General features: G+C 44.7%; 1 protein-coding gene across 3 annotated transcripts in view; it reads left to right on the top strand.

Moving 5' to 3' along the window:
* The window catches only part of LOC121275646 (patched domain-containing protein 3-like), an 82146-nt gene that overhangs the window by 49777 nt on the left and 20033 nt on the right, over nucleotides 1–12336 (top strand). For all 3 annotated transcript variants that reach the window (XM_041183152.1, XM_041183151.1, XM_041183153.1), the window contains one exon: nucleotides 2209–2995. In XM_041183152.1, the coding sequence (XP_041039086.1) occupies nucleotides 2267–2995 (729 nt within the window). In that variant the 5' untranslated portion in view covers nucleotides 2209–2266. The remainder of the gene's footprint in view (nucleotides 1–2208; nucleotides 2996–12336) is intronic.

Genomic DNA, 12336 nt, shown 5'->3' with positions numbered 1-12336 from the left:
CCCAGCTTGGTGGGACTGCCCTTGCCTGGTTCCATTCTTATCTATTCAGTCATAGCCAGAGAATCATCTGCAACGGATTCTCTTCCTGCTCCCGCAGTGTTACCTCTGGAGTCCTACAAGGATCTATTCATGGTCCCTTACTGTTATGTATTTACCTGCTGCTCCTTGGTGGCATCATCTGAAAAAAGAATGCCAATTTCCACATGTACGCAGATGACACACAGCTCTAACACACCACTACCTCTAACACCCCTTGCACTTTCTCTGATTTGTCACACTGTTCATCCGTCATCCAGTTCTGGCTGAGCAGAAATTTCTTCCAACTAAATGTTGGGATGACCAAAACCATTGGGTCCCTGCCACAAACTCTGTTCCCTAGCCAAGAATTACATCCCTCTTCTTGGTCACCTGTGAGGTTGAACCAGATCATTCACATCTTTAATGTCCTTTTTGACCCTAAGATGAGCTTCTAACTACATATCTACTTCAGCTTCAAGAATGCCAACTTTCACCTTTGTAACACCGGCTGTCTCTGCCTCTGCTTCAGCTCATTTGCTGCTGGAGACCTCATCCATGCTTTTACAAGTCTTGACTATTCCAGTAGTCTCTTGTAATAAAAATAGAATACACTGGAAAAACTCAGCAGGTCTGGCAGCATCTGTGGAGAGAGAAACAGAGTTAACGTTTCAATTCCATATGACTCTTCTTCAGAGCAGTCTCCTGGTTGGCCTCCTGTCTTCCAGCCTTCATGAACTAGAACTCATCCAAAACTCTGCTGCTTGTATTCTAACTCATCTCAAGTTCTGTTCATCTACCAATCCTGTGCTTGCTGACTTACATTGGCCCCAGTCCAGCCACACCTCGATTTTAAGATTCTCATCCTTGCTTTCAAATTCCTTCATGACAATGCCACTCCCTGTCTCTGTTACTTTGTCCAGCTATACAACCCTCCTCTCTGTGCTCCTTAAATTCTGGCCTCATGCACACCCCCAATTGTAATTGATCTACCATTGACAGCCATGTCTTCAGCTGCTAGGCATTAGGTTTCTGAATTCCCTCCCTCAGATGAAGAAAATTACATGAGGGGACTGAGTGTAATATATCCAAGTTTGCTGACAATACAAAGCTAGGTGGGAAAGTAAGCTGTGAGAAAGGAGTAAGAAAGAAATCAGGAAGCCAAATGGAACGTTAGCCTTTATTACAAGGGGGTTGGATTATCAGGGTAAGGAAGTCTTACTGCAAATAAACAGGGCTTTGGTGAGACCACACCTGGAGAACTGTGTACGCTTTTGATCTCTTTACCTCAGGAAGGATATATTTGCCTTAGCATGAGTGTAAGGAAGAAAGGGACTGATTCCTGGGATGAAAAGACAATCTTGAGAGATTGAGTAGAATGGGAATATATTTCTTGTTGTTTAAAGAATGACTCATAATGTCATTGAAACATAAAATCTTTAGCAGATTTGGTAGTTTAGATGCTGAGAGGCTGTTTCTTCTGATTAGGAAGTTAAAACCATGGCCTTTAACTCTGGATAAAGGGTCGGCCATTTAAGACTGAGATGAGGAGAAATTTTGTAATTCAGAGCGTTGTTAATTTTTGGAATTCTCTACTCCAAAACGATGTGAAAGCTCAGTTGTTGATTATATTCAGAACTGAGATTGATAGGATCTTTGGAGCTCAGGGAATCAATGGATATGGGGATCAGATGGAAAAGTGGAGTTGATGTAGTCTGCCATGATCCTATTGAATGGTCAGACTTGAGGGGCCTTATGACTATAGCTGCACCTTTTTCTTGTGTGTTATAATGATTTTATGTTAAACCTAGTCACCTGTCTACATCTCTCGCCCCCTTTAAGATGCTCCTTTGAACCTGCCTGTTTGACCAAGTTTTGGTCATAATGTGGCTTGGTGTTAAATTTTGGAAGGTGACTCTCCTGTGAAGTCCCTTAGGAGGATTTCTTACATTAATGGTGCTCTATAAGTGCAAGTTTTGTTGATATACCCAGATGCCCAAATTCTATCAGTCCCCAGTTCCTGTTACTGAATTGGATCCAGTCATGGGTAACCAGAATGATAGGTAATCTCTCAGTCAAAACATTTTAATTAGAATCAGTCAATCTGTACTGGACAAGTTTTTTTGCATTACATACCATAACCCATGTTAGGAAAATCAATGTTTAATCATTATTTCTGTCTTTGTCTTTCAGAATATTGAGTTTGTTGAATTGAAAATCTTGGAACCAAAGCTTCAGTTCTGTTTTCATTATGGCTTGGTGTCAGACGGACTGTATTGAAAAACCTCTCTGTGCAGCATTCAGGAAACTGGGAACTTGTGTTGGTCAAAATCCCTGGTGGTTTTTGCTGGTCCCTCTGGTTGTTTCCGGAGGAATAGGGGCAGGATTTTGTTTCTTTGCTGAAAATGAAAGCAATAACATAGAGGATCAGTTCACACCCACTAATGGGCCAGCAAAATCAGAGAGAGAATTCATTAAAGAACATTTTCCAACCAATGATTCTGGATTCTTCTCCAGACAGAGGCTTTACACTGAGGGTGCATTTGCTTCTTTCATTGCTGTTTCAAAAGATAGCAACATCCTTACAAAAGCAGCGTTTGAAGAGATTATATTAATTGATAAAAAAGTCAAAGACTTTCACTTTTATGACAATGGCACTGTCTACAATTATTCTAATCTCTGTGCAAAAGCAGGAGCCACTTGCTTCTCAAATGCACTCTTAGATTTGCTAAATTATGACCCTAATCTGGTTGAGAACACAAATATTTCTTACCCAATAGCAAATCGTTCTTTTATTGCTAATATAGTGGGTGGAGTTCAATTAGATGAGATTGGAACTGTTATCAAAAAGGCTAAAGCTTTAAGACTGCGTTACCAATTAAGAGAAGATGATGAAAAAAACAAGAGACTCAGTTTACTTTGGATTGAGAAGTTTCTTAGTGAATTCCCAAGGGACCTTGCACATTCAACACATATTGAGGTAAGGATTTAAAATAAGCGAATTAATTATTTTGGACAACTCCATCTCTTCCCCACCGGCAGAATTTGGCCTTATGCTGTGTTCAGAAAAGTTCTATTTAGTTACCTGTCATACTTGTAAAATCATTGACCATCCTTGTAAATATATATTTGAAATATTTGGGAAAAAATAATATGCCTGTGACATGCCTGAAAATTTCCCATACTCATGGAATTCTTTTGAGAATACTACACTGCAAAAAGTTGCAACTTTATCACATTTCACTGAGAAATGATACAAGGTTGTGTAAAAATAATAGATGTCCACAGGTTTATACTGTTGCTTCACTAACTTGAAATTTTAATACTTTATTAAGCTTTTTAAAAATGTTTTTGAAAACCAGATGTGCCTTTATAAATGTGTAAAGCATTGTTTTTAGTACATACAATGTTTGCATTAAGGTATAAAATATATTTTTCAAGGTCAATGAGTTGGATTCAATCAGATCAAAGTTAACTTATTAATAAGTTTCCAGCAAGGCATAGTTGACCATTATTTGCTGAAACAGGATTGTGAGATAAGATTGTATGAAACTATGATATGTCATTGCTGTATCTAATATAATTCCTCCAACTTCTTCAGTGGTCCTCAGGCATATAGAATCTCAAACTCTCTCTTCCAAAGGTTTTGGATGCTAGGTTGTCAAGTTTTCAAGATTGGGATCCATAGATTTTTGTCAAGTAAGGGTATTGTTATGTTCAGAAGTGGTTTAATTTAGAACAGCCCTGATTTCTTCACTCACTACCTGTCCATAAACAGAAAGGCGTTTTTGATTTTTAATTTTCCCCTTTATATTTTCCCCAACGACTCAGTTTTGGAGTGATCCAGTCCTCTATTAATAACCCCAACTCAAGCAAACTCAAAATAAGGTAAAATGAAAGGGGTAGTTTATTTTACACACACACAAAATGTGGGAAGGGGTTTCACAACATTCGCCCCTTTTTGTATTCATACAATAAAAAAGAGAGAAGGGAAAGAAAGGGATTCAGGGCAAAGACCACGATAAAAATTAGAATTAGTTTCACGTGAGTCCAGAGTCTAGAATCAAAAAGTCCAATGGTGCATTCATTCAAGGGTTAGTAGGCTGAAAATGTTGGAAGGTGATCCGCTTTTCCAGAAGTGATGGTGGCATGATGGAAGAAGGCACGTAGAGATGAATTAGTCTTCTAGCCACAAATACAGAAGTTCAGATGTTCCAGTAGTACACAGTGTAGACGAGGACCAGGTAACTTAAAACCTGGACAGAGCCCTGGTTCCGTTGCTGCACTGTTTGGTAATAAAAGGCAGACAGGGTGGTTTACTAGTCTGGAGTCCTGGTTCTCCTCTGAGATTAAACAGCAATTGAAGATACAACCCAAAAGCTGTTTAATTAAAGCAATTCAAACAGCTCAAACCTCGGTCATATGATAGGGTGCTTTCGGGTTGAGCTATTCAGCTAATGAGACCCTTTGTTAAAACCCATTGTGTTTTGAGTGGCTAACTATAGAATCATTAGTACAATATTGGAGATGAGAAGTCACAAATAGCTCTGCCTTTGTCCATAGCTGGCTGGTGCAAACGTCTTGTCTGCTACCCTTTGTGTTGGCTTGGCTGGAACATTTATACAATGCAAGGAGAGTTACATTCCAGGAGCTTGATTTGTTAGCCTTTGTCTACTTTTAAACTGCTCAGAAACTTCCAGAACTACCATCATTTAGTCAGCAGTGGCCATTTTATCACTCCAGTCATTTGTCCATAAAAAAACAAAATTTAAGCAAGAACATATGGAAGAGAAACAGATTTCTTTTAGTTTCGTGCCATCTCGGTGGGACAGTATCAAAGAATGTGGAGCAAAAGTGGATAAATAGGGTTGAAGTACAGATCAGCAATGATTTAATTGCATGGTAGAACAGATGTGAGGAGCTGAATGGCCTATTTCTGTTTCAATATGCTGAGAGCCAAGTAGGTCACATTAATGAGAGATCGGTCCTTATTCCAATTGTTTTTGCAAATTCCCATTGATAGGGCAGAATATATAGTACGTTTTTTTATAATGCCTTTATAAGGCCTTATGTCTTTGAGGGACATCTCAAAGCACTTCACACACTGTACTATTGAGGTGAGGTAACTTTCACGCAGGCAACAGCAGCCTATTGGAGGAGGGGGAGGAGTATTGCGTGCCTCCTGGTTACAAAAGTTGATCACAAATTACCAATTTAAAAATAGGCCACCCTGCAGTGATAACATGCTGCCGGCAACCTAAACAAACAGAGAATGAGACTTCCACCCCTCAGTTGGAGGAAGACACGCCTCTGATTGGCCAGCAGCTCTAGCAATCCCAGGAGTGCCCACTACTGAGTCCTGCATGACCAAGGAGCAATGGATCCTGGAGGACCCAATTCAGCTAAGTCCAGGATTTTTGGGTGGGGAAGGATTGAGGGGAGGGGAAAGGGGGCGGGCAGAAGGTATGAGTTTTGGAGGCCAGGTAGGGAGCACAAAGCGGGAGTATCATCTTGCGGGGTGCCCCCCATGCACACAGGGCACTGCCCAAAGGATTGCCCCCTTCCTGCTTTTTAGCCTCAGATGGTGAAAAAATGGTTTCCCACTCTTGCCTGCCTGCTCACGCTAGCCTTGTTATGCGTGGGCAACATAATATTCACGTTAGTTGGCTTGTAACAAGGTCAGTGGCCCATTAATGATATTTTAAAAATGGAGGGCAGGCTGCCGATTTCGACACCCTGCAATACCCTATTATAGGAAATCGGCGTGTTGATGTTGGGTTCATGACCCAGTGTCATCATGCCGGATTTTACGTATACATGGAATCGCGGCAGTCCCAATTTGCAAATGTAAAATCCCTGCTATGATTCCACAAAGTAATCCACCATGCAAAGGAATTTCTCCTAACTTCACTCCTCTTAGTGACAATTTTAGCTTGTTGACCCTTCATCACTGACTCTCCAACCAAAGGAAATAGTCTTTTTCTATTCACTCTATCAAAACCAACATAATTTGATTATAATCTCCCTTTTCTCCACTGTGGTGGGAATGGTCCCAGTATCTCTCCTCATAACTATAGTTTCCCATCTCTAGTTTATACTGGTAAACCTACATTATATGCTCCAATGGCTTTAATGTACTTTCATATCTATAATAGGGTTCCCAAAACTATGTATTATACTCTTAGTGGTGGCATGGTATTATTAATTCTTTACACCTATGTCCTGTTTATAAATCCCCATACCCTGATGGCCTTTTCTCTTACTGCACTTTCCTGCATTTTCACTTTCAGGGATTATATATTTTAACCCAGGTCTTTCTGTTTTTTTTTTGGAAAAATATACTTTAATATCTAAAAGAACATTACAAAACATTTCAAAATGGCCATCAGAAAAAGTGCAATCATATTCAACTTTTCCATATAGATCATGAGGTGCTTCAATACAATCAATGAATATTACAAATATTTCAACATGTTCATTACAGACAGTGTAATGGTATTCAAGTTATCCACCTAGATCATGTTGCACTCTGAGGTGCTTCAATACAATTATAATATATTTAGTATTCACTGCATACGTTCGTTGTGAGTCAAACAGTCCGAGAGGTCTATACAATTCCTAGCCGCTCGGTGCACTATGACAGAAAGGTCTTAGAAAGCGACCTTTCCCCATTGCGCCTTTGCGGTGGCTGTCCCAAGCTTGGTGCATCCCTCAGCACATAGTCCTGGACCTTGGAATGTACCAGTCTGCAACACTCGGTCAGGGACAATTCTTTGCACTGGAAGGCCAACAAGTTTCAGGCAGACCAAAGAGCGTCTTTCACTGAGTTCATGATCCTCCAGTTGCGGTTGATGTTTGTCTTGCTGTGTGTCCCTGGGAACAGCCCGTGAAACACAGAGTCCTGTGTCACAGAACTGCTCGGGATGAACCTCGACAAAAACCACTGCAAAGGCACATTCCACAACGAGGTGAACAACGGTCTCTTCCCCACCACAGCCAACTCGAGGGCAATGTGCAGAGGGGGTGAGACTCCTGGCATGTAGAAAGGATCTGACGGGGAGGGCCTTTCTCACCACCACCTAAGCTACATCTTAGTTCTTGTTGGAAAGTTCTGGCAATGGGGCATTCTGCCAAATGACTTTGATAGTCTGCTCGGGGAACCATCCGATAGGATCCACTATCTCCTTTTCCCTCAGGGCCTCTAGGATGTTACATGCAGAACATTGCCTGATGGACTTTGTGATCAAAGGTGTTTCTCTGCATAAATTTTTCCACGAGGGACAGGTGGTTCAGCTACTTGGAGCGTTCTGCGGCAGCGTAGCCAAACCCATCCTTTGCAACACCAGGGACAGGTAGAACCTCAGCACGCAGTGACACTTGGTGTTTGCGTACCGAGGGTCTATGCACAGCTTGATGCTGCCACATACAAAGGTGACCATCAGGATGAGGACGATGTTGGGCATGTTTTTCCCCCCTTTATCTAGAGGCTTGTACGTCGTGTCCCTGCGAACACGATCCATTTTCGACCTCCAGACAAAGCAAAAGATGCCTCAGCTGATCGCCACCGAGCTGGAGTGAGGAATGGGCCAGACCTGTGCCATGTACAGGAACACTGAGAGTGCCTCACACCTGATGACCAGGTTCTTAACTGCAATGGAGAGGGAGCGTCGCTCCCAAATGCCCAGTTTTCTTTTCACCATTTCCACTTGCTCCTTCCAGTTTCTGACGCATGCCCTGATCCCTCTGAACCATATCCCCAGCACCTTCAGGCAGTCTGACCTGATGGTGAAAGGGATAAAGGATCGGTCAGCCCAGTTCCCAAAGAACATGGCCTCGCTCTTGCCACAATATACCTTGGCTCCTGAGGCCAGTTCAAACTGGTCGCAGATGTTGATCAGTCTACACACCGACAGCGGATCCGAGCAGAAGACAGCGACACAGTCCATGTACAGGGAGGCTTTAACCTGGGTGCCTCCACTGCCTGGGATCATCACTCCTCTTTTGCCTGGATCCTTCCTGATAGACTCAGCAAAGGGTTCTATGCAACACATGAACAGTACAGGGGAGACAGGGCAACCCTGCCTGATTTAATTGGAAAGCTTTCTGATTCCTACCCATTGATTGAAATTGCACTACAGATGTTTGTAGAGCAGATGGATCCATGTGGATTCCCTCCCCAAACCCCATTTTGGAGAGCACATCCACCATGTAGGTGTGTGATACTCTGTCAAAGGCCTTCTCCTGGTCCAGGCTGATGAGGCAGATGTCCATATCCCTGTCCTGTACATAGGCAATCGTATCCCTGAGTAGCACGAGACTGTCAGAGATCTTCCTGCTGGGTACAGTGCAGGTCTGGTCAGGATGGATCACCAACTCAAGAGTAGACCTGACCCGATTGGCAATGACCTTGGACAGATTCTTATAGTCCACATTCAACAGTGAGATGGGCCACCAATTTCTAATTTCTTCTCTTTCCCCCTTCCGCTTGTAGATGAGGGTGATGATGGCTTTCCTCACAGCAGGGATCAGTGTTGGGTCCCTTGCTGTTTGTGGTATATATAAATGATTTAGACTTGAATGTAGGATGGTTGATCAGTAAGTTCGTGGATGACATGAAAATTAGTGGGGTGGTAAATAGTGAGGAGGATAGCCTTAGATTACAGGAGGATATAGACAGGCTGGTCAGATGGGCTAATCAGTAGCAAGTGGAATTTAATCTGGATAAGTGTGAGGTGATGCACTTGGGCAGGACAAACAATGCACGGGAATACACAATGCATGGTAGGACCCTGGAAAGTACTGAGGATAAGAGGCACCTTAGTGTGCATGTCCACCGGTCCCTTAAGGTAGCAGGACAGGTAAATAAGGTGGTTAAGAAGACATATGGGATACTTGCCTTTTTTGGCCGAGGCATAGAATTTAAGAGCAGGGAGGTTATGCTGGAACTGTATAAAATGCTGGTTAGGCTGCAGCTAGAGTATTGTGTGCAGTCTGGAATCCATATTATAGGAAGGATGTGATTGCACTAGAGAGAGTGCAGAGGAGGTTTACTGGGATGTTGCCTGGGCTGCAGAGTTTTAGTTATGAGGAAAGATTGGATAAACTGGGGTTACTTTCCTTGGAGCAGAGGAGATTGAGGGGGGACATGATTGAGGTGTATAAAAATATGAGGGCCATTAATAAGGTAGACAGGAAGGAACTTTTGCCCTTGGTGGATGGATCAATAACCAGGGGGAATAGGTTTAAAGTAAGAGGCAGGAAGTTCAGAGGGGGTGTGAGGAAGAATTTTTTCACCCAGAGGGTGGTGAGAATCTGGAACTCACTGCCTGAAAGGGTGGTAGAGGCAGAAACCCTCATAACATTTAAGAAGTATTTGGATGTATACTTGCGATGCCATGGCATACAAGGCTATGGGGCTAGTGCTGGAAAATGGGATTAGAATAGTTAGGTACTTGTTTGACCGGTGCAAACTTGATGGGCCGAAGAGCCTTCTTTTGTGCTGTAGACTTCTATGGGCAGAATTTTATGTGTCAGCGAGTGGGGGCAGGGCCTGCTCGCTGACACTTAAAATGACAGGCGATGATGTCGGGGGGACCTGATTTAAATTTTCAGGAAGGCGGGAGCGCAGCCAAATCAGCTGCGCGCCCGCTGACCTGTCAATGGCCAATTGAGGCCATTGACAAGGTCAATTAAGTAATTAAAGGACCTGCCCGTCCAATTGTAAGATTGGCGGGCAGGCCAGGAGCCCCGGTGGGAACTGGAAAACACATGAAACCTCATCCACAGGTGGGATGAGGTTTCATGTAGGCTTTAAAAAGTTTTAATAAAGATTTTGTAAAAATTATGGACATGTCCCAACTCATGTGACATTGCCATATGAGGGGACATGTAAGGGAAATTTTATTTTTCTATTTTTGTCTTTTTTACATCTACAGCCGATCTCCCTGAGGCAGCACTTAGCCTCAGGGAGATGACCGCGCTCTTCCGTGCGCATGCGCAAAAGAGCGCACTTTCGATTTTGGGATTCCCCGCCACCCGCACAGGGAGTGCATAGTGCTTCTGTGCAGACGTCACGCTGGGCGGGCCTTAATTGGCCCACCCACATAAAATGGCAGCACGCCTCTGATCGGGGGAGCCGGTTGGAAGCGCGCCCGTACGTGCCCGCCCATCAACTTCCCCCTCAACGGTGGGAAATTTCAGCCCCATGACTCTATGGATTCTGACGTGCTGCTGGCCAGGAACATATTCTCATATACTTCCAGCAGGTCTGGGCCAATCCAGTCTCACAGAGCCGAATACAACTCAGCTGGTAAGCCATCACCTCTAGGAGTTTTACTCTCCCCGAAGGACTCAAAGGCTTTAGTCAGTTTGCCAGGAGTTAGCGGTTTGTCCAGACTCTCCTGAGTACTGTCGTCTAAGACCTCTGTGTTAGAGGACAGGAAGGACCGGGAGGCTGTGTTGTCTGTGGGCTTCACATCATACAATCCGACATAAAAGGATTTGCTGATCCTCAAAATGTTGGACTGTGATGACTTTACTGAGCTGTCTTCTTCCTTCAGGCTGCTGATCACAGAGCTGTCTCTGTGTACCTTTTGGAAGAAGAAACGTGAGCACGTCTCATCCTGCTCCACAGAGCAGACTTTGGACAGGAAGATAATCTTGGAGTCCTCTGAGGCAAAGAGCGAGGCTTTCTGGCTCTTCACGTCTTGGAATTCCTCCTTGACATCGACCCCCATCAACTGCAGCCAGAGCAGGTTCTGCATGTTTTTCTGGAATCGAGACATTTCCCTCTGTTCCTTTCTAGCTTTCTGGACACCTTTGAGGCTGAAAAACTTCCTGATGTTCTCCTTGATCACTTCCCACCAGTGTGTCAAGGACTCAAAGAGAGGTTTCACAGTTCTCCAACCTTTGTAATCCCTCATGAGTTCCTCAATGTTCTCTGGGGTCAGCAGTTGCACATTCAGCTTCCATGTCCCCTGCCAACCCTCTGGTCTTCCTGTAACTGGCAGTCAGCCGTTAGGAAGCAGTGGTCAGAGAAGAACACTGGCTTGACATTGGTGGATCTGACTGTGAACACATGGGACACAAACAGGAAGTCTATCCTGGAATGGCTGGACCCGTCTGGCCGTGACCAGGTGTATCTACACTGCATTCCATCTGTAGGGTTGCTGAAGACGTCATGCAGCTTGGCATCCTTTACTGTTTCCATCAGGAGTCTGGGCGTGGCGTCTAGTCTGCTGTCAGCCCAGCCGGATCAGGGGTGCACTGAGCGCTTCACTGCTCCCAGCTTCTTGGGACTGGGGTGTGCTGGCCTCTTCAAGTGGAGGGCGAAGTTGGGGTGCGCTGTTCTCTTCATTGTCTCTAATGTTTTGGAGCTCAGGTGTCTCCTCCTCCAGCTCCATAGAAATTTGCCGCTTCTTCTGTTGGTGCCGCCCTTGCCCTTCTCTGTCCGAAGAGCAGCAGCCCTTGTCATCCATGTCGGATGGGAGACACCTCTTGCCACTCGTCTGCAAAGTGGCTGGGTCCCTTCTTAGCCCCTTCTTCTTTTTGGTCCTCTTCACCAGCTGCCACTCCCCTGGTTGATTGTCTGTTGGTTCCTCCTCCGTTGGTTCACTCTGCCGAGGAGTGGGAGGTTCAGGGGGCAGTGCAGTTGTTTGGCCATCTGCTGCCTCAATGTTTCCCTTCATCTTGTCTCTCTTTCTGTCACCTCCTTTGTCCCATTGTGTCACTGGAGGCCTTGGTGGGTGGAGGTTTGCAAGTGTCCTTGGCGATAATGACACTGACCATCTCATCTGCTTGCCCCTCGTTGGCTTTGGCCGCCTGTGCATTAGTGAGGCAGCGTTTGGGGCATGTCTTGTAGAGGTGGCTTGCCTCCCCACATAGGTTGCAGCACTTAGTCTGTTTGCAGTCCTTTGTCTGGTGCCCTTCCTGCTTGCAATTATTGCAGAGGATGGTGCTGCAATTTGTTGGCACATGACCAGATTTGCCGCATGAGTGACAAAATTTGGGCTGCCCAGCATAGACAAGGTAGCCACTGCTTCCCCCGATAGCAGAGCTGGAAGGAGGGTGGAGGACTGCTCCCTTACCATCCATCTTGAGTGTGATCTTGACCTGGCATTTGCTGGTCCAAATCCAAAAGGCACCTTTGACCTCAGTACAGTTCCCAACCTTGTCGACATACCTGGTGAGGAAGGTGAGCACATCAGCAACAGGAACATGGGGCTTGTAGAGATGCACAGTCGCCACATGGCCCCGTTGCAACGGCAGAGCAAAGAGTGGATTCACTGTGACGATTCTCATCTGCGGCTGGTCTCTCTTCTT

This window comes from Carcharodon carcharias, chromosome 3 (genome assembly GCF_017639515.1).
Source record: "Carcharodon carcharias isolate sCarCar2 chromosome 3, sCarCar2.pri, whole genome shotgun sequence".
Lineage (NCBI taxonomy): Eukaryota > Metazoa > Chordata > Chondrichthyes > Lamniformes > Lamnidae > Carcharodon > Carcharodon carcharias.
Note: the sequence above shows the minus strand (reverse complement) of the source record. Positions and strands in the feature narration are given on the sequence as shown.